The sequence below is a fragment of the Scomber japonicus genome, chromosome 18, assembly GCF_027409825.1.
Source record: "Scomber japonicus isolate fScoJap1 chromosome 18, fScoJap1.pri, whole genome shotgun sequence".
NCBI lineage: Eukaryota > Metazoa > Chordata > Actinopteri > Scombriformes > Scombridae > Scomber > Scomber japonicus.
The window spans coordinates 9,109,091-9,132,593 of record NC_070595.1 but is presented as its reverse complement, the minus strand read 5'-3'; the positions used below and the strand labels follow the sequence as shown (position 1 = coordinate 9,132,593).

The 23,503-nt window shown below is 41.1% G+C and overlaps 1 protein-coding gene across 2 annotated transcripts in view; it reads right to left on the bottom strand.

The window, feature by feature from the left end:
* The window catches only part of usp43b (ubiquitin specific peptidase 43b), a 64,213-nt gene extending 43,424 nt beyond the window's left edge, over positions 1 to 20,789 (bottom strand). For both annotated transcript variants that reach the window (XM_053338231.1, XM_053338230.1), the window contains exons 1-2: positions 19,894 to 20,789; positions 13,463 to 13,609 (exon numbers count right to left, since the gene is read on the bottom strand). In XM_053338231.1, the coding sequence (XP_053194206.1) occupies positions 13,463 to 13,609; positions 19,894 to 20,520 (774 nt within the window). In that variant the 5' untranslated portion in view covers positions 20,521 to 20,789. The remainder of the gene's footprint in view (positions 1 to 13,462; positions 13,610 to 19,893) is intronic.
* Between the last annotated feature and the right edge of the window lie 2,714 nt (positions 20,790 to 23,503).

Here is a 23,503-nt window from a genome sequence, read left to right as displayed (position 1 = left end):
GTGAGATTTACACACTGTACTGTTTAGTTCCCTCCAATTTTCACACAATGGAAAGAAAAGCATGGCATGTACAGTCCTTCCTGTTGACGATCCTGTGCTGCAAAGCGTTGTATCTTATGCTGCAAGCTGACTTCCACATTAAGCTCAATGACTGCAGACTCCTAATAGAGTATAGGTTCAATACTTGCATTCCTTAAACTAGTTTCTACAAAATTTAAATGTCATGAAAACTAGCAAGTTGTTACTTAGAATTGAAGTTGAGCATAGAAAATGACTCAGCACTATTTTTCAACCAATGCAACTCACATTTGAAAAACGTAACATGGAGAAATATAAACACAAAAATGTGCAACTGCTAATATCCGAGATATGTAAAGCCAGTGAATTGTCTACCTCTGCTTAATCCGTAATCCTCAATACCAGGAGAGGGGCGTGTGTGCCAGTGCCCAAGGAGCAAGGAGAAAATTAAAACCCAAATCCCTCACCCTGGCACCTAGCGTGCTGTAATTGATTTGTGGGATTTAGATAAATGACAAAGATACAGCGTGCAACCAAGTGGTGGTCTGGAGCCTGGCCGCTGGCTCAGCACTGTCAGCAGGAGGCCAGAGTTCACTGACAGTGAGTTTTTTTAAGCTGACTGAAAGAGGACGATGGAAAGCCAGAGTGAGACATGAGAGAGAGCGAGACATGATAAACACATTGTTGCTAAAAATTCTGACAGCTGCCACAGAGCACAGTTATTTCATTCAAACAATAGAGAAGACTGGGTTGATGTGAGTGTATGTTAATTGGAGTACCATTGTGAGATCATTTTTGTGATTGTGTTTAGCATCACATCTCCCTTATTGTGATAATTCAGAGTCAGAGTATACTTCCACAGAAAGTCAATTTGAAGTTTTGCATAGGCATTGCCCAAATTGTGTGTTTCATATTTACTGTGCCACTTTAAAAATGAAACGATTGCTCTTTCTCAAAACATAATCATAATTTTTTCCCCAATAAAATCTAAATGAATATGATCATTAGTACAATATTGAATAAATCGGAGTGGTGAAAACAAACGCTCATGTTGTTATCCACCAAGAAATCACGCCTTGAGGCTTTTTTTTTTTCTCCTTCTGCTTTCCCACAATGAGATCAATGTTATTAAAAAGACATTTGGCAGCCTTGGAAACGGCGCTGCATTTACTCATTATCCGTCTCAGCAGTGAGATGATGCAGACGCAGATGAGCAGCTCGTGCGCAAAGAATCTGTTAAATCCATGACTGTCGAGTCTTGGGGTCGTCTGTGCGTCGGCGCAAAAGCCTGAAATTGCACTGATTAACGGTGCACTCTGTCCCATCGCGGAAGGTTTTCAATAATTCACCCCCCCAGCCACCCCCCCACCCCCCAAAATATTTTTTAGAAAAAGTTACTGGGAGTGATGATTCATCTCTGTGAGTGAATCCACTGTAACAGAACTCAGGAACTGTGGTGAAAACCCAGGAATAAAAAAACCCCACTATCCTCACAGACCACCTGTCTCATCCTGATGGGTTTTCAAGGATAAAGGGAGGTAGATTGTAAAGGGGTCGGGGGGGGGGGGGGGGGGGGGGGGTGTTCCCAGTAATGGTCCTGATGTAAATAATTTAAACAGGCCGTGGAAACACACAGGGATGGACATGTGCTGCTGGTGAAGAAAGCACTATAGTGGAGTGATTGAGAACAAGACTCAACAGCACCTAAATCCCTGCGGTGATCGTAACACAGAGAGAGAGACTGAAAGATATGGGGCAGACGTGTGTGTGTGTGTGTGTGGACATAGACACACAGAAAGCGAAAGACAAGAAAGTGTTATTGAGTAACTGAATGATTAAGAAGTCAAAGTAGTACACAAACTGACATACAGAGCGGTGATAAATAATGGACATTCATTGCCTCCTGTCGCGTGCATACCTCTCTATAAATAGTCCCAATAATACCGGTAAAGCAAAGGAAGCTTTTCTCTCTGACCCTACTGCCCATTATTCCCAGTGAGCGGTCACTCTGCATGAGGTGCATTTGTATGGATATACTAAGAGCGCACACATCAGGGTTGTAACTGAATGACTGCTGCGTATGATAGATTGAGTCAGGCTTTATTCATGTCTGACAGGATGAAAGGAAGGGCCGAACTGACCCAGATGTAGTTTACAACTGTTATCTATACAACCGCTGTTAGAATATGTGTCAGTGGTTCATCTGTAATGCTACGCTCACCTGCTTAGCTTAGCCTGTTACAGTGATAACATTGGCCAATTAGCACTAAACACAAAGTACAGCTGAGTTTACAAACGTTTAGTCATTAACACATTGATATTTTGACCTGAAGATGGCGTTAGATGAAATGTAAGTGTATGACTGTTCATCTTAAAGGGGATATAAATGTCTGTATAAAATTTCATGTCAATCTATCCAACAGTTCTTCAGATATTTCAGTCCAGACTAAACGACAGACTGACATTATCTTCTATAGAGCGACACCACAAGCTAAAAATGAACGTGAAATTATATTCATTAAGCAGCAATTTGGTCCCATTTCACCAACATACATACTCATCAGGGGCAATTTGAGGTTCGATGTCATGCTCAGAGACACTTGTGGTCATGTCACATGTGGTCAGCGGGAGTCGGACCACCAACACTGCTGTGCTGCAGTTGTAAAACAATCCTTACTGATTCATTGTAGTCATTTCTTCTTGTGCTTTCATTATAAATGTTAATGTATGAATGCTGAATGCAACAAACCAGACTTCATTCAACTCTAAAAATATAATATTCCCAAAAGAAAGAGAACTAATTCAAAAAATCAAGATGGATCAATCCCATCTGAATAAGTAATGAAAATGTTCAGTAACATTTCAAAATCTTGGAATTAAAATGTAATTAAACATTTGAATTAAGAGTCTTTATATGGATGTTGGCATTTGCTAGAAGTATTACACGTTTTGACTGGTCTATACTGGTAGAAGTGGTATCCTGTTTATCATGTTTGGTCCATCATGAAGGACTTATTGTTCATTAAATCACACAATCTGAAGGTGAGATATGTGAGGAGAAAGCCATTGTGCTTCTGCAATCCTGAGAGCAGAACACCGGCCTCAAAATGAATTTCATCACCATCAGATGAAAATGAAAGGGCTTTCAACAAGAGAAATGAAAGAGGGTGTGAAAAAAAAAACTGTGATAGGTCAGACAGACATGGTGACAGGAATAAAGACAAGAGGAAGTCAAGATGAGAAGCTGGTCAGAAGGGAGGCTCTATTCTTGTGGCCTAAGATGTCTCGATGCACTGTCAACACAGTTCCTGGGTGACAGTGTTCTGCAGTATAACACACATGGAGACAACGTTCTTGTTCTTGGTGTGATATGGATTAGTCACATTTATAAACATGACATGAGATGAGTGTTGCGAGTGATCCTGAAATTGGGAAAACACATGATGTTTTAACAACTGTCTAAATAATCTTACCTAAGAGTGAGTCATTAATTACGGACATCTGTGGACTGAGGTTGCGAAAGTGATGACTTCATACGTAAAAGCAATATGATGACTGAAGCTTGACTCTACTGTCTGTCTGTGTTTTACATGCAATGCTGGGTTCCCACCGTTTTGTTACCATAAACTGTAAAAAAAAAAAAAAAAAAAGAATGCTGGCTCAAAATTGCTCACAGGTATGAATGTGAGTTTGACTGACTGTCTGCTTTAATACATTCTGCCTGTAGTGGACTGCCAACAGGATTGTCTTTTATGCATGCTGGGACAGGCTCCAGCTGTACGAGTCAAACAGGAGTGCTGGTAATGCATGATTCTGGGAAATATGCGTATTTGTTTTCTTTTGAAGAAATAAGCAGATCGATGGCATCTGTACGGTAAATATGAAACTACATCCAGTAGTCAGTTAGCTTAGCTTAGCAGTAAGACTGGGGGGAAAAAAGAAAAACTGATGTTGGTGCAATGAAACAGTAAACTTCACTGGGAAATTAATAATTATAAATAACTGTAGCTAACATAGCTAACTATAAGTAACTAAATAACAACATGTACATATATGCTGATACTGATATATCTGTGATAGGTCAATATTGGTACCGATGTCGGTTGGGCTGTAATTACCACTGAAGCCTTGTTGTGTCTAGGAGGTTACCAGGCAACCAGCTTTGACAGGGGGAGCTGTTTCCTCCTCTCTCCAGTCTTTATGCTAAGCTGAAGTAACCAGCTGCTGGCTGTAGCCTTATATTTACTGCACAGACATGACAGTGATTTTCTATTTCCATCCATTCAATTGCAACTGTGACCTAATGTGAGTTAAATTACTACTGATACTTCCTGCATTTGCATCACAGTGATGCACTTTAAGGTAAAGACTTCACTGTTGAAACCAGAAGACATTTGTTTTGAAACTTTTCTTGGTCAGAATTAGATGTTCAGCAAATAAGTAATCTTATAGCATGAACTAAGTATTACATTTATTAGATAATAATGTTAATGTTAACATGTTGTAATACATGTAAAAGTCTCATGTGAGCTTCCATACAAAGCATCTTAATCATTTGTGAACTTACAGGTTTTACATTGTGGGAAAACAGAGCACTTAAGGGTTCATTTGTTCAAGTGAGTAACTTTGTAGAACAATAAATAATGCCAGATAATCAAACTTATGTTCCCCATTTGGATATGAGCCTATGTGTTACACATCAAGCTATAACAAATACATGGGCCCAGCAGCTCCATGTTTATCTGCCTCTCGACTGCATCCATCCTCTTCTTGTTTCTATGGAAATACCCACAGCTCTCAAAGAGAAAGAGGGCATAAAACGTGAACGGAAAAAGAACAGGGGCTTGGGAGAGATTTCATTGAAATCTAGTGTTCCGGTGGCATATTGTGAAGGCGAATATGACTTTGCGGAACGTCTCTTAAGAAGATTTATCCCACCTTTAAGAAAGCAGCAGGAGAGGCAGAGGGGGGAAATTAATTCTAATGAAGGGCGGTTGGCCTCCTGAGCTGATGAGGTTTATTATTACCCTGCTGCTTCTGCGGCTGCTGGTGATGACTACGGTGACATAGATGAGGATAAAATGACTACGCACATCAGAGACACACAGCAGCCTCTGCTACCTCTCAGTTTGTTTTAATGGCCATCACAAGCAGCAATAGAAGATAAGAGCCTTTGTTAAAGATTACATGTATACTATTACTGGAATTGAAATGTTGCTATTGATATTTGATTAAAGCACTTTCTCTAAACTGTTCATGATGCCAGATTAATTATTATTGCTCTTTAAAAAAAAATCCATACATTCACAGACAGACTCAATTTAAGTCGAGATAACACATTAAAACTGGACTTGGCGTGACAGACATGCCTCCCTGCTTAAATTATTTCTATCAACAACTGTTTAAATCATTCCATCAAGACTGGTTTCGGGCAATTTAATTGACACACTCTCTGGAAAGACTCCACTCAGCAAATCTGAATCATTTAAATGGTTGGGGTTGGTACTGTCTGCCAATCAGACCCAGTGCTGGGAATCGTTTGTGCTTGAGGGAATTTCTTTATATTAAATAAAATATTCAGTCTGTTGATTTTACAAAAGATACAAGAAGTACTTAATTCGTCTGCAAAGCTAAATCTATTAAAACAATGCATTTTGAAGCTTTATGCTTGTGCTGCTGTTTTAAGCTTAACTGGCGAAGATAGACCTTTTAAAGTTAGACTCACATAGCCTCCCTTAAGTAATAAGAGACACGTTATAGAGATTGTCTTTAACTGTTCTTTAAAATAGTGGTGATGCAGTAGTATCTGGAGCAGTCTGACAGTTGCATCTTAATTGTGTCTGTGCCCCAACTTTTCAAAGCCAGCTTTTTTAGGAAAACGAGGGCAGCCTCAAATCCAACCTCCATGACTGACAGAGAGAATGCTGAACTCACTCGTTTTAGACTTATATCCACACACACACATGCAGACAACTCTCACCTCAGCATCTGCGGGGACGCTTCAGGCTCTTAGCCAATCAATACTAATCTGGGTCGGAGGTGAGAGAGGACCTCAAACACAGAGTGGTCATATTCGGACCCTTCCCTCCAAGCTGCTTTTCCAGCTGGGTGGCTCTGAGCCACAGGAAGCCATTTCAGCTTGGCAGGGCAGACAGAATCAAAGGCAGAGGGTGGGGGGGGGGATGCGTACACACACACACACACACACACACACACCCAGAGAAAACACACAAGACTCAAAGCAGAATCATTCGCATCTAGTCCTGATAGGAGCGGGGAGGAGCACTGACCACACACAGGCAAAAGTGCATCTCGGTTGAGGGTTTTCGAGGTGCATTTACGGGCATGTACTGAAAAGAAACCAAATTTGAAGCCTGGGTACAATGTCTGGGTCAGTGTCTGGATGTGTGTCTTATTTCAGTACACAGCCGCCCACATAGTACAAATCAAGTCTCCAGGCAGAAGGAGGGAAGGAGAGCACAACTAATAAACAAAGGAGGGCAACATTGTGATTGTTGTGCTGTTACTGTGCGGGGGCGGATGAGGACCTGGCCTATCAACCCCTATCAGGACATTTTCACATTTAGGCCTGCGTTGCTGAAAACATACAGTACAGACCTACTGACCCCGAGAGCTACCCTATCTGCACTGGCTTATAATAAGACAGACTGTGTTTCTAATTTTGTATTTTTGACTTGAAGTCTCAACATACAGCATCTCACTTCTACTGCCATGGAGCTGTAGGCGAGACACTTTCAACTGCACTGTCATTCATGTTAACAACAAAGCCCAGGTAAAAACTTTCACATGTATTTTCCTGTTGCTCTATGTGTGATTCACGTTTTGATCCTCTGGTTTATAGATAATCTTTCCTATTTCCCCCTCTGTAAGACTGTGCTTAGATACAGCAGGCAACATGCTGTCAATGGCCATGAGGCTGATGTTAAACAAGTATAATGTTTACCTTGTTTAGTGTATTAGTTTAGTGTGTGCATGCTCACATTTGCTAATTAGCACTAAGTACAAGTGCAGCTGAGGCTGGTGTGAATGTCGATGAAATTATTGGATAAATGTTCATTTTGACTTGATGATGACACTATATGAAAGGTTATGAAAGTTATTACAGTTCATCCTAAGGGGGGCTTGAATGTGTTTACCAAATTCCAAGACTATCCATCAAATAGTTTTGCTCAAAACCAAAACTCTCAACCTCATGGTGATGCAAGACGAAAAGTCAGGGGATCACTTTGGATTCATCATGTAGGAACAATGAATGTACAATGTACACAGTGTTGCGTCAATCCATCTCGTAGATGTTGAGATATTTCATTGAATTAGAGAATACTTTGACCTGCTGGTGGTGTAGAGTGAAAAGCCGAGGATCTCTAAAGTCAGTACTGTTTTTTTGGGCCCCATGAAAAGATATCACATTGGGCTTCACCACCTAACAGGTCACTCCAACAATGCTCAATTTCTCATGTTCTCTGTAGACCCAAATAAAGTGTTACTTTAATTGTAAATAAAATATTCTATTAATGTCTATTAATTATGATATGTAAAAAAAAATAAATAAATAACATTCTAAGTCATGGGTCAGTCATGGGTCCTCAAATCATCAAAACTTTTTACCCCCTTATGGCACCCCTGGGTACATCCTCTGGAGAACATAACATCAAGCAAGCCATCTAATACTTAAAGACATTTCACTAAACAAACTGAAATATCACCCTCCTGAAAAGTCAGGGGACCACCAAAGTCATTTATAACCATCCATCCTCTGGGGACTATGAATGTCTGTTCAAAAATTCATGGTGATCAATCCAGCAGTGGATACAACCAAAGCAGTTAACCAATCAAGCCACAGAGCATCGCTGTCTCTCGAGCAGTGCCGCTAGTGTGGTTTTAAACAGTGCCCTTACTTGACCGGACACATTTGTAAATGAGAAACGGCCCCATTCTACAGTTTCTACAGCAATTTTTGTCATGTAGAATCAAAGAAGTAATCTCTCTCTCTCTTTCCTCATCTCTCTGACTGTCACGACTGCTTACTGTTCTGTCTCCTATTGCCACACTATTGCAGAGAATTCAGTCTTACCACTCTCCCTGTCTCTCTCTTTCCCTCTCTGAACTAGGGCTGCACAACAAGTGTCTCTTTCTTCCTCCGACTTACAAAGAGCCACATTCATGGAGCCAAAAGAGAGAGAGAGAGAGTGAGAGAGATTCACACTTGCACTGTGTTTCCTAAGTGATAAACGATCAACAAACCGAGAAAGAGAATGAACGCCACATGAGTCAAAGCCATGGGGAGTCAACACTAAATGTTAGAATGTGTGGAGTGTATGTCCACTGGCGTATGCGTAGGACTGTGAACTGTCACCCTCCATTACAAACACAACATACTCCGGCTCCAACTGCAGGCTGGTCTGACACTCTACGGTTGTGAGTACGCAGGCAGCCCCGAGGGGATTGTGGATGGCTTCCACATTTGGGTCCTCGCTCTATGACGCTAACAACACATGCTTAAAAACAGTTAGCACAGGTCCACATGCTCTTGAATTAGCGGCAGAAGAGGATGGAGACTGCCAGCTTCTTGGCTGTGAGTGAGAACGTTGGTGGACTCCTAAACGGGGCTGACGCCTCCCATCAGCCTGGCTTTGACCCTGCATGACTCTGCCAGAAAGCCAGCACCACTGCAGCTACAACAGGGTGGGGGTGTAGGAGATTAGCACTGAGGTGAAACAACTTAGAAAACAAACCATCACAGACCAAAACTAATTCCTGAATGGCGTTATAATGTTTAAGTGTTACATTTAGTTACCTGGCTGCATGTTAATCTAGTAGATATGAGAGTGTGACTTAAGAGACTTTTCATTCAGCTGCCCTTCTCCTGGCCTCAGTGAGGCCCTTTCTGCCCTTCACAAAGCTCCTTTGTGGAGCGGTGATAGCGGACTGCATACCACAGCTTAACTGTACATTCTTACAGAGGTACTGTATGTAAGAACTGTGCAGGGATGAAGCAGAGAATAAGGCGAGGGGTGCACTACGATTCACGGGGAGACAGCATTACTGGAATCATTTTCCTCCCGTTCCTGATGCTGAGCAGAGGCCTATATGACCGCATGTTTCCTTACTGATAAAACCAAAATCCATGACAACCTTGGTGTCTGCAAAGAGCCCACACTGGCTGATGGCAGAAGGCCTGGACAAACATAAGAGACAACTGTCACAAGAGATTTTCTGCTCTGGACAGAGGCCATAGTGCTGCTCTCTCCTTCTCTCTCTCTCTCTCTGACACGGCAATGGATATTTATTCATATGCAGCATTTTCTATCACAGCACCATAGCCTTCTGAAATGGTCCCTAATTAAGCACGTCAGGGGTTTTCGCAGGCCCAGAAAATGCTGCAAAAAATTAACAAGGGAATGGACTAATCACAGTCTGTACATGGAAGACTAATACTGCAGCAGATTTGGTCATACTTAGTTGTACCTCCTGCAAGAGAAGAGCTGCAGCTTATTCCTGCTGTCTGTTGACTGAAAGGTGCAACATCTAATGCCAATGGATTTATGACTGGTCAAACTTTGCAAACTTAGTCAAGCAATCGAGAATGAGACTGCTTATATCTGCAATTTCATTCTTCTTGTCACTACCTAAAGCTTCTTATTAATAAAGAAGGTCGGAATAGAGAGACAGTATGTGTGTGACGGTGAGACTGGTGAGCAGAGAGTAACTTAGTATTATAGCTGTGAACGTAGCAGCGCAATGTGTAGCCTACATTTTAGGCTATTTGTCATTGAATTAATTCTCCCACTGTGCATTTAGAGATGTTCCCAGTGGAGAGGCATGTCCGCCCTGCAGAGTCCCATTAATCAGCACAAGTGACAGGTAGAATTTTAAATCCTTAGTTATGAACCAGTTTTCCATTGATCTGACACTCGGCATCTCCGTTCTTCATATTGCTGCTCACCAAAACTTTGCTCTGTGCTCCAGCAGTTAAGAGTTAAGAGCATTTAAAACATCATGTGATTTGGATTGTGACATTAAAGAAAATAATGTTAAACGGAACAAGATGCTGTGATATAATCACACTACTCACAAACACACAGACTTTTAAAAAGGAGCCATTGCTTGAACAGAAACATTGCTATTCATTTCTTGGGCTTTCGTGGACTGACCTTTAAGGTGGACCAGCTATTCTGATCGGTGGTAGGCAGGCATCGACGATCTCACCGGTCTATTCTCAACAATTTCATCTGACTCTAGAATAGACTGACCATTATGTGAGAGCTTTGCTTCATAGTTTAGCATTCTGCATTACTACAGCTAAAACATGTAATGAGTGGTTTTATTTGACTCATTTTATATTCAGGTGATAATGGCACTTGATGATATGTGTAAAACTTATATTATTAAATAATTACAATTTGTCCTGAGGGGGAATGAATATCGGTCTCCAATTTTCAGGGCAATCCCACCAATATTACATACTAATATCAACTTCATGGTGGTGCTATAGTTCAAATCAGAGAACCATCAAAGTCATTAGCAAACAGTGCCTTGGAATCATGAATGTCTGTTTAAATCCATCCATTAGACGTTGAGAGTTTTTACAGGTTAAATGAAAATGTTGACCTGGTAGTGGTGCTACATGCAAAGTTGGAATCCCCAAAGTCATTAGGATTCATCATCTGGGCAACATGAATGTCTGTACAACATTTCACGGCAATCCAATCAATCAATTTGTAACATGTAATCATATACGTGTAAGGTATAATCACAGTGAAATGAAATCGCGCCAGTTCCTTCAGTAAGTAATAGTAATGAATATATGTGTATGATTAGAGGAGGGGGGTGGGCAGTGACCTCATTTTGAATCTAAGTGTCTTGAGGGTACAGGGCTCTTCCTGAGCCTGTAAGTGTTCAGGAAGTCTCTTATAAACATTTCAGTCTGAACCACAAATACCAACGTGGCCTCCCTAAAGCCACAGAGCCGCTGGCCAGGATAAAATAAACTGCTACCTGATCTCACTTATGTAGCCGGCATACTGTAGGTAACTACTCTTATTGCTTAGCTTTTTCAAACAGTATCTTATGTTTTGGTTGTTGCTAGTCTGCAAAGATCCAATAACGTTTTTGATTTAGTGTGTTCCACTACACGGAAGATTTTGGAAATGAATTCTCAACTCTAGGCAGAGGGCCAAAAGTGCTGTTGACGAATGTTGCCACCCAGGCAATATAGGCAATCAAGTCGCCATGGATACAGGTCTCACAGTCCCTGCTTAGTTAACACTACTCCATCCTATACCACTCTGTAGTTTGATCATCTGTATCTGAAATATGCAACAAACACATTAACATTCCAACAACCTTTCCTCCATCCCGCCTCCACTAAAATAAAGTGGTATTGCTTGGATTTTAGAAATGGGACATTTAGCTTCACTGGCATCAGTTGATGTCATGAATGTTAAAGTGGAGATCTTGTATTGGCTAGATTAGAAACTGGGACAATGAATCTGAATACGGGATAGAAAGGTCATGTCATCTGAGCAATCCTTGGGGAATGGGAGTAAATTAGGTAAAACAGGTCAGCTCCATTGTAAAACAACAATAAAAAAGACTTTTAATGGTCTTTACATGTTGAGGAAGTTTAAAAAAATGGTGTTTTGGGGTTTAGATAGGTAAAAATCTCCACTTCGAATTGGGAAGAAGGTTAAATGTTGAGAAAAAGAAAACCCAAGCAAACGTTCCGCTCCTTCAATCAAATGGTTCATGCTGCCGAAACATCATAAAACGGATTCCAGGATTAAGTCAGCTTTTTTTTTTGCTCAGGTTTACATTCACCACACCTCACCGGCTCCGCAGGTGTTAACAAGGTGCTGCGATATTTTCCCCGGGGTGCTGCAGACTCATCATGACAGACCTTATCAGCGGCTCTCCAGTCCTAGCCTCCTGTCATGTCCTCTGCATGCCCATGTGCTCTCAAAAGACACAGTCCAGACTCACCCTCCCTCACTCTATCATTCAGTCTCATTCACTGAAGGGCATCTCAGCTCACAAAGAGATGGAGGTTTGTTCATGTGATAGCAGAGTGTTCTGTATCAACCACAGAAATATTGGAAATTCGGTGGAGAAAGATTTTCATTGACACAGAGGCCTGGACCCTGAGAAAGACAGATTTCTATCATATCTGTCTCATTTTATCACTCACATGCTAAAAGAGGATTGAGAGTCAAGAGCAGTCAAAGAGAGGAACTCAAGTGATACAAAAGCCAGAGAACTGAAAACAACAAAAAGTGAAGGTTGCATGTTGGTCATACCGGTACTCATGAGAAAAAGGCATGTTATAGCTTAAATTATCCAATGTGTAGCCTTAGGAGTATAAGACTTGCTGATTTCAATATCTCTCGATCCACAATGATGAAACAACAGAATAAATCATTGCCGTAAGCGCCTCAGGAAACAGGGGGCACTGAGTTTGAGTAGATTTATTTGCAATGAGTCACCAACAGCAAGCAACAGTGTAGCACTTCTCATAAATTATGCCAGTGGTTATCACCCTGATAAAACTACAAAAAAAAAGGGGGATGTCTATTTCAAAAGTAAAAACACGTTTTTAATAAAACATGAAAGTTCTGCGTTAATGGCTCACAGCAGAGCAGTTCAAAGTTCCACTCAGGGAGTATCAGAATGCACCGCGCCCACAGGCCCACCTCGAAGAGGAGACGTACTGCGAGAAAATCCAACACCGAATCGCCACACTTGTTCACAAGCAATGCATTAGACACAGAGCGAGGTTTGCATACCTTAGATTGTCACACCGGTTTCAGTGGTAGGAAAACTGCACTGCACAACACATTTTGAGACCTGGAGAGCCAATGATATAGCTGTCTGCTGAATTATCAAGAAACTTGTGGACATCCTTATCAGTGAGATTAGACTTGCTGGCTTGATAATAAACAACACAAACTTAGAGATATGAACTGCTGGAGGACAAACATCTGAAAACATCTGCTGACGTGTACTGAGCATTTGCATTTTTGAATATTCCTACATTCAAAGCATATCGTCTTGCACATTGGAATATGCAATATGTAAATGCATGAACAAAGAGATTTTTACATGATAGATACATGAATAAATGTGTATTGAAATTCCACATTAATTCATGTATGTCTTAAGTGCTCTCGTAAAAACTTCCATTAAACACCATATAATTAAATGAAGGAACAACGACTTCACCATGTATCAAGCCATAGGAGTTCATGATATATTATGAATTAATTAGTGTATTTGATCATAATGAGTCATGTTCTAGCTATGCGTCGCTTAAGCACACGTTGTGAACCTTTATTATGAAAAGTTATCATAAGTGGGACATGCTTCCTGAAATATCACGTCTCATCTGCTGCTGCTACATGGACCGACAGCCTGCTCGCTGCTTTACCTTTCCAGGAGGTTTGGTCTTGTTGTTGTTGTTGTGAGAGGCGAGGCTGACGTCTTCATGGACGCGGTCCAGCAGCCACAGGAGGAACTCCAGGGCGTCGTGTTGGGAATTACCACGGAACTGGGATCCATACTTGGACACTATAGTCTACAGAGAGGGGAGGAAAATCACATGTTGAAACTGCACAGCTACATAATTATAATGGGTGTTTTTCTGAGCAAGAAGAATAGTTCACCTCACAGAGAAACCTTTTGCAATCCATATCTACATTTATCCTATCCACATAATCCGTACTTTCACTTCAGTAGAAAACAAAAACATTGGTGGTTTAATTGGCTTTTATAATCTGACAGTTTGTTAGAATTAAAACTGTTGTGGGCCACCTGGAGAAGCAAAATATTTTTTTTTTTTTTTACAGAGTTCTCTCACACTAAATGTGAATCTCAAACGTTATTTGTTTAGTGGTTTTGACAGCTTGGGTGTGTTCCTTGGTACAACTGAGGCTCCTGAATGGACAGCTCTTCCCCAGCCTTCTCCACAGATCGCTGATGAGAGGAATCCTAGAATTGCAAATTTGAAATAATATTCCTCACACTTCCTTCGTCTTCACCCTACCCACGCTTTAACTGATGCCGAGTCATTTCAGAATTTAGATCTGCCTTTGTCTGAGACTTTTTATAAAATGCTCAAAACAAGTTTTACTGTCTAAAATCATTGCCTCTTTTTCTTCACAAGAATTGCCATTTTAGGTGTGAATAACATTCTTCTTAAAAAGTAGGTTGAAGACTACTTAAACTCACATACAGTATAATGTGACTTTTGATGTGAATGGCACCCAACTCAATTAAGGCAGAAATTAATAGCATGAACCGCAGCTGGCAGCCTGGAGAAGCACAAGCAGTGATGAGAGATTATAGTAGAGGGAACAGCAGACTGTAATCATTGCTTCATAATCCACTAATATGTGATATGCCTTTTACAGCCATTAAACCATAACGTGATGTAGGATGTCTAATGATGCCGTTAGAGGCCTGTCACTAAAGAGCTGCTGGTTCAGTCCTCGCAAAGAAAATATGCAGTCTGCTCCTTTAAAAGCCAACACTTGAAGGTGCAGTGCGAAGAATTTAGTAGCATCAAACAGAACAGACTTGTCAGAAATTAAATTAAGTATTTATAAGTATGCTTTAATTAGTGTATAATCCCATGAAAATAAGAATAGTTGTGTTGTCATTACTTTAGAATCAGCCCCTTATTTCTACATAAGGAGCAGGTCCTCTTCTATATTATATGTTGTATTGCCATGTTTCTACAGTAGCCCAGAATGGACAAACCAAACACTGGCTCTAGGGAGGGTCTTTTGTGTTTTTTGTGGCCACTGTGGGTTTTACATGCTTGTAAGGGGAGGGCAAGGGGAGTGACCTCACGATTAGAAGTCACTAAATTCTACACACTGGTCCTTTAAGTGTCCTAAAGCAAAGCATATAACTGAATATTACAGTGCAGCTACTCTCTGTGATTGTGTGTAGTTCTTCGAATGACAAGCACGGAACAGACCTTTAAAAAAAAGAGTCAATTTTCTCTTTAAATCACTTTAAACAAGAGCTGTTCAGTATGACCAGATTTATAACCTATTGGACGTGGAGCCAAGAATGCATCTTCAAAGTAGTTACTGAGATGTAGTTAAGTGACAAGAGCAAAAAGTGAACATAAAAATTCATAAACAGAGAAAAACTGCGGGTGGAGTCTTGGCAGAGCGATAAGGTTCCCTAATCTTCTCCTCTGATCTTGTCATGAAAGTGAAAGTGAAGCTTCCTTTATCTCATAGATCTCAAAGTTGAAAAGATGTAAGAGTTGTCATGTGAAACAGGAATCTTACACTCATTTTCATATAAAATCATAACAAAATGTGAAATGTTAACCGATACACAGCTACCGATTTTAGCCGATAAAACTGGACAGCTATGTGTTTCTGTTGACCAATAATCTGTTATCATTATTATTAATTTGCAGTTCACGTGCACTGCACTTTAATCTTTGCTCAGTCTTATGGGTGACACACCTCTGATTGCGGGAGGTCTTGTGTTTGCCCTGAATTTCAGAGTAAGTTATTCATAGCCTTAAAAAGACTCTTACCTTTCTTGCATTTCACACAGCACTTTGAAAAAACTTGAACAGCAACAACCCCTCTTCCCTCCTATGCCCCCCCCCTTTCAGACCAAATGATATGATTGGTCAGAGTTTTCACAGAACCATATAAGAATGGAATAATGATGAGTTTCTATGCCTGGTGGATCTCTCTAACATTTTAGAGTGCCATTACCTTATTAACAGCATGTTAACCTAAACAAAAAAATGTGTAAAAATGTAACAAAGGTAAGGATGTGTAAACTCTGCTGTGGTTGTATTTTCACACACAGTTTATATAAGCCTGTATGACTAACATCATATACTGTATAATATGGCCCCTCATTGACAAATTTAAAAACTATGATACTTAACATTACAAATGTTTTGAAATAAGACCAATTGGATACGATTCAATGTAATACAGCAGACATTTATAATTTGATGTTCTTAACATTCAGGGATGCTTTGCATAAATGCTATGATATTAAGACAGAGAACCATGTGCATATACTAACCTAAAGCTGTTGTGCAGCTAGTCATTACAGCAGAGTAATAACAGTAATTACTATCAGTCTTTTGAAGGTGGCAATTGTCTCAGCATCATAATTGAGGTTGTGGAAAAGGTTGTGTGTTTTTTATTGCTCTCTTTGGCAGATTGGCCGTTGGCCAGTCTGCAATGTGTGTTTATTTCTGGTTAATATTGACTCAACCATCTAACTACAAGAGAATTATCCTCTAAATCAGTGGTTCCCACTCTTTCTGTCAGACAACTCCCACAGCCTGATTATCTAAAGTGCATCATCACCACTTGTCACGGTCCAAAAGTGTTCATTTGAATTGATTTTAACTGGATTTTTTTTAACACTATGAATTATATGAAAGTGGATATTGTAGTATATTTCGTTCATACAATTTAGTCAGACAGTATTTAGGCTAGTCAAGTTTGCATTTGTACGCTACTAGTTATCTAGTTATATATTTCAAACAATTTATCCGTTACTTTTAGCTAACTATTTCAACTCTTTATTCAATACTTTTAGCTAACTATTTCAACTGTTTATTGAATACTTTTAGCTAACTATTCCAACTGTTTGTTCTTTACTTCTAGCCAACTATCTTAACTGTCATACCATAACTTTAAGCCAACTATTTCAATTATTTGTCCAGTACTTTTAATGCAAGCTAACTATTTCAATTATTTATTAATTACTAAGTGTTTTGACTTTTCTGCTAGCTTGATAACTATTTTTCCAGGTGCTCTCAATTACAAGTACCCCAGTTGGGAATCAGTGCTCTACACCTCCGTAACCACCAATGTAGATAATCATTCAAAATCACCATGGAGACAACAAACATTGACACATACCTGCAAGCAGAACCCACTGTCGCCAAGATCAGGTCATCACAACATATTTAGCTTCCTAAATAGGCCCATTAATATTCACTGAAGGAAGGATGACATTCCTGTTCAGTCATCTCGCTTGCTTACTGTAACTCCCTTCTTTCTCAGGCCTCTCATGTTATGGAAACTGATAAATTGTCTGTTGATTAACTGTTTGAGTTTCGGGGCCCTATCCCTGTCCAGGCCCCTCTGTGCAAACACACCATCCTGCTAAGGCGGGATTCGGAAACAGCACGAGAACTGTCCAGATCAAAAGCCCCACATGTGCTCCCAGAGCAAGTTGGAGAAACTCAACCCTACAACTACAGACATATTTGGACACCTTGTCAGATATCAAAAGCAACATAACGATCCTTAAGTGAACCTTTATGAAAGCTGCTTTCCTCCTTTCACCTCTCTTGTACTACAGGCCAGGTGGTACTGGTATGTGGCACAGCGCCAGACAATCAGCAGGACTTTTTTGTTGTGTTTTTTTCTCCTGACCGGGACTCTGCAGGCAACTGACCTGTAAGGAGCCCACTCCTGATTTATTAACTTTGGACAACTTTGTCTTTTGATCAAACAAGGATATATCTACATTCACAGGTGTGGTGTACATGAGCAGCATTATTCATTTAAAAGCGCAGTGCAGTGTACATCCCGTTGAAAGGGTAATTGTCAGAAAAAAGACATCCCTTTCAACACCTACCCTTTTATCAGCTCTTATCAAAATTCATGTGATGGGAAGATGGATACTATTGTAGTCCTTTTAAGTGCGTGCAACCTACCCAGTGCCCTTCTGGCTATACACCTGACTTGCAGAGGCCTGCAACGATATAACTTACAAAAACATTTGCTTGATAGATACATTTAAGACAAATCATTTTTGGAGGATTGTTAAATAAATAAATAATTTCCGCTGTCTTGAGTTCCCGCAACTGGAAGCTAATTTTGCCTTTCAGACACAAACCTTAGCACTATCTGATTATTTTATAATGCCTCCCTCCAGGCAGCTGTGGTATTACTCAACAGGCAATTTCAGAAGGCCTAAGCTGCATGAACTCTCGGCCTCCTATGGTCACAAACCACAGCCAAGAGGCACTGCAGTGTGTGGTTGTGTGTGAGTGTCTGTGTGGGTGTGTGTACTTCCACACAGGAAACATGACATACGGGGGGGGGAGTTGTTTTCTTTGAATCTGTCTTTTAATCTTGGCGAGATGTTTCCATGCTGTTCCCTGTGATTGTTGTCCCAAAAATGTCTGATCAGATTCCCATGAGATAAAGGGGAAGTGAAAGTGTGTAAATGGGGGATTTATTGGCAGTAGGAATTCTGGCTGACAGATTTGACTTTAACAGGGGTAGCAGAGGTAATCGGAGAGTACAAAAGATGGAAAAATGTTAAAAATGATTGTGTCAGTGACGTTAATGTTAATATTAATGCTGCAAAACTGACAACACTTAATTGGCTCTCAGGTAGACCTTACATCTCTACAGTAGGGGTCAAGACATTCCTGTCGCCATACTTATACCCTTTTCTTCCAGCGTAATTAGCATTTCCAAGAATAGATTCATTGTGGGGTGTCTTTGTTCGCTGTTCCATATTATCTACTTCTTGCCTTGAACTATGGCTCAGAGAAATCCAGAGCAAAGAGCTGCAGGCAGATAAAGTATGGTTGCTCCCCCCCTCCCCTATATTCAGCGTGGGCAAAGGAGGAAAGCCTGAGGGTCTCCTGATAGTCACAGCTCCTGATTCTCAAGGGAGGGAAGATTCTTAAGTGGAAAGTGCTCCAGTAAATTATCTCTAACATATTTCACATCACAACGGCAGCTACAATGATGCCATTTATTTATCGCTCTAGTTTTTACAGCCTTGTAACGTTTGTGGTGACCTGGTGGAAAAACTGTAACACGGCACTTGACCCTGGTGCTCGAGCTTCGGTGACACCGAGCGACAGACTCATTATCACCTGGCAGGGAAAACACTGAAGTCACAAGGCTGCACACTTGTTATTGCCCGTGGTAAGAGAATGGTTGCTGTACTGTTGGCAATTATAACCAATGATGTAAGACTCATGACACTTCCTTTTGTCTGAGCGTTACACTCAGGCTACTCCCTACACTTCATAGTGGTGTTTATGGCACACTGCTGTCTGCATAACATGCGATTAGGTGATTTGGCACTCTGCACCTGAGCATAAACTGTTCTTATTACCAAGGCACTAATAAAGGAAGAGTAGATGTTGTCAAAGGGTGTGTTCACAGTTTTATAAGTGTGTCTAAAAACAACAGCCAGGCGCTCTTATGAACACTGCTCCTGTTCACTGGCTATTAAAACTATTCAAATGTATTTTCATTGTAAGCGATGGGAGCCAAAATCCACAGTGTCCACACAGTCAATTTGAGTGAAAACTGTATTTAAAAGTTAATGTGAAGCTTATATGAGGCTTCAGCAGTCTGTCACATTTGTCTTTTTAGCATCAAATTCCCTCTTTGTGTTTTCTCAGAGAGTGTTTCCCTGCTGATCTGTGGTGAAAGTAGAGTAACAAAAAGAGGGACTTTGGCATTAAAAAGACTGTAAGGTTGAAAGATATCGATTTGATTTGACTTATTTGGACGCTGAAGCTTCATATTAGATTCAGATCAACTTTTTAATACATTTTTGCACAGGAGGAGGACTGTGGATTTTGGCTCCCATCACTTCCATTGTAAGTGCATTATGAAGGGATCTCCTCATGGTCAGTATGAATAGGAGGAATGATGAGTGGCATGTTTCAATGTTCATTTTGGGTACCAGACTGTTGTTTTAAGACAGACCTGCCCTTACCTCTCACTGAACTAACCGTTTTCTACAATGTGCACCCATCCTGAGCTCATATTCACCTGCAGTCTGTGTTTTTTGGGACTCTGAGTGAATTCTGCGTACCTTGAAGTCCACAGACAGCTGCGGGGTGTACTCCAGAGTCCACATAGCCCTGACAAGTGATGCCAACTTCTCAGTGACTTCTCCCTTGGCAAACCTCATCTCATCACTTTTCAGCAGCCCGTTTATTCTGGTCTCAATCAGGTCCAGCTTGTACCGCTCCAGCCCCAGGTACTCCGCGAGCAGGTCTGTGTTGCTCAAACACTGGACCACTGCGTTCATGAAACACGTGTTCCCGTGGTTTTTCAACCCAAGAACACCTGGGATTTTGTCTCCGTATTGGTAAAGTAGTTTCTCTCTGCCGGTGCACAGAGATGAAGACGTGCTCTGCGTGGTTTTCGCCACCCGATCCCACGCCACCTGTACATCCTCTTTGATAATTCCTGAGCTGGCGCTGAGGGTGCAAGGTGCGCCATTCCGAAACCCCCCATCGTCGTCCTCTGCGTCCTGCGCGTCAGCGTCTCCAAAGTGGGTGAAAGTGCCCAAAGTTTTAATGATTCTGTTCATAAAACTCCCCACAGACTTCAACGATTTCTTTCGGAAAAGCTTCCCAGATTTCGGCTTCTTCTCTTTGCGCTTCTCCTCCTTCGATGTCGGCATTTCTTCCTTGACTCTGCTCTGTCTCTCCATGACAGCCTCCTCTTACTCCCTCGCCTGTCTATTCTGAGACTGATAATTGCGTAAATTCCGACGCCGGTGTGCCACTTCTCCGCCAGTGTCCCCTGTCCGGATAGCAGAGGGAAAAGCGCCCAGAGGTGACACCATCGCGGAGCCAGGAGGCACAACGGCACACTGTTGTTCCACCCTGCGCTGACAGCAAACCTTCCTCATCCATCCCAGCACTTACTGAAGGCGTTCATTATTACTCCGACACCGCTGTCACAGGCAGCATCTCGTCATGCCCCGGCGCAACACGAGCCGCCCGACCGTCCAGCTGCAGCACTGAGCGCTCCCCTCCCATCGCTCCTAAGTTCGCCCTGGAAAAAAAAGGCTTGTGATTGTGTGGCTGCCTCCTCCCACATTCTAGCACATGTGGGAGATAAGAGAGCAGGGTACAGTCTGGATCCATGTAGTTGGCACTGACAACTTTCCACACATCAGTGAGTGGAATAAATTAGGCTTGTATAAACTCTAAATATATCATTCATTGTAGGTCATAAATATAGGCACAAGTTTGGTGCTGATTACTTAATGATGGAAGTCAAAAAGCACAAGCAGCTCATGTTTCATACAGTGGGCTATATAATATTTAATAGCCTGTTAGACTTATTAGACTTATAATTGAATATTTATATAATTGATTTCCTGCTTTGCTTGCATCCTCCATCAATGCCTCTTTTGTGAGGAAATCCCTTCACCCTTTGGTGCCTTCAGAAATCTTACAAATCCTTTATAGGCTACTGTCTATTATGGGTTTTTTTTGACAGAAGTGGTTTCTCACTGTGAGGAGACACCGGCTACCTGGAGTATTTATATGAAAGACTTCTTTCAGGCACTTTCCTGCTCTATGTGCTCAGTGCCAATTTTGACCAATTCAAGAATGAAAAGGGCAAGAAAGCCAATTTTGTGTAGCCGACAGAGCCAACAGAGGAGATTCATTAACTAAGCCATGGAAAGCATATATCACAGGTTACAGTGTCCTGGATTGTTACCTTCATTCCTGAGCTGTGAAGTATACAAGATCGGCTCCGCTTATCTCATTTGCTCACTACATAGATATGTTTAATCAGACAGGGCTGTCTTACAAACACTTAAAACTGCAGATTTATTGCAGTGGTGAGTAAAAGTTTTACGGTTGACTCCTCTCCCCCTCACTGCTAATGCAACCTGAGGAGTGAGCCAAGAGTTGCCTCCTACTCTGCTTCTCCTCAGAGTGGTGACGCTGATAGTGTGTGGAGGACCTGTTGTTGTTGTTAGGGAAGCAGCAGGCTCAATTTCAAGAGAGAATAAACTCAAGTGCACTCATGTCATGCTTGAAGATGAAAGCTAAAACAGAACTCCAACTCTTTTCCCCAACACTCTGATATCACACACAGAAGAAGGCAAATAACAACCCCTCTCTGTAGCACGCCATGAGCCAAACATGTCACCTGTGCACGTGAATCAACACTGCAGAGGTAAAGTGCACTGACCTCTCTGACACAATGACCCCAGACCAAATCCAAGGCTACAGGTTCAACTTTGTACTCCCCTAACATCTGTTACATTGGCTCTCTTGCCTATAGGAACAAGACAGTGTGATTAAAAAGGCACAGACTGGAGTATTTTCATCCTTCTCCTCCAAAAGACCAGCATCCATGAAGGATACAACTTTTAAACTTTTGCAGTCGTGACCCAGGGGCACCTCTTAGCTGTTATCCTCTATCATACAGCGCCGTGCATGTTTGTGAGAGTTTGTGGCTGAGCAACAATCACCTCAGTGTCTGGCAGTTGTCTCCTTCTTTTGGCCTCCAATCTCTATTGTTATTTTTAGAGTGATTCTTCATATATCTTTCACAAGACAGGTACTTTTTTGAATTTCTCTCTTGCAAAGTTGATTTCTCACATAGTTAACACTGAAATTTAAATCCATATAATGTGTATTTGCCTCACTATGAAAAGAGAAGATGATGTATAGTAAAGAAATGCAGTTAAGTGGATTTTATTGCCCCCCCTCTATGTTTATGTGGCCTATATTTTATTGTCTTTGATGTGCTTCTCATACAACGTGCAGTGCTTTGAACATTAATGTGGTCCTATCTCTAAGTTATGATAATACAAAGAGGCAGCAAGGTGTGTTTCTTTTAGAGTGCTGAAGTGTTTTTTTTATTGTATTATTATTATTATTATATACACACACACACACACACAATTAAATCAGTGTTGCAGCATTGTGGCCTAACAGTTAAAGTAACCCTGCGCCTGTAAAAGGAGAGAGAGGTAATTTGCCCGTGACGCTGTTCCCTGCAAAGAGGGAAATGTCATCCCAAAAGATGAAGCAGCAACAGAGACCATCTGGTCGCCTGAGTCATATATGCCATCCGCTCCGGGAACAAACACTCCCTTAGCTGAAAGAACAATGCACTATCACTGTTAGCCATGCTGCGACTGCCCTTCTACAGTAAAATATGTCCAGGGGCAAGAACGTACAGTGCACACATCACACTGTTTTGTAGGTTTTGCATATTTACGACCTCTTAAAAAAGATACGTGTAGTGCAGCACAATGAAAGCTGAAGCATTTATTTGCTGCTTTTTAAAGACAGCGAAGGTTTTTAACAGATCTCTGTAGATCTGCAGTGATTAGTTGATTATTGATTGTCAAGGCAGTTAATCAACAACTATAATCATGTTAGTCATCTTTTTTAAGTGCCAAATAATTGCTGGATCCAGCTTCTCACATGCTTTTCTTTATCATACATACTGTAGATAGTAAACTGAATATTGTTAGGTTTTGGAATGTATGTTGGACAAAACAAGACTTTTAACACTTTTATAGACAAATCAATTCATGGAGGAAAAGAACTGACTAATCCATACTGACAATGAAAAGTTGCAGCCCCAGCTCTCTGTTTCCTACACTAATAATGGCCTGCTTTACATTTGGGAGGTGTTGTGGACATTGCTGATCCGTG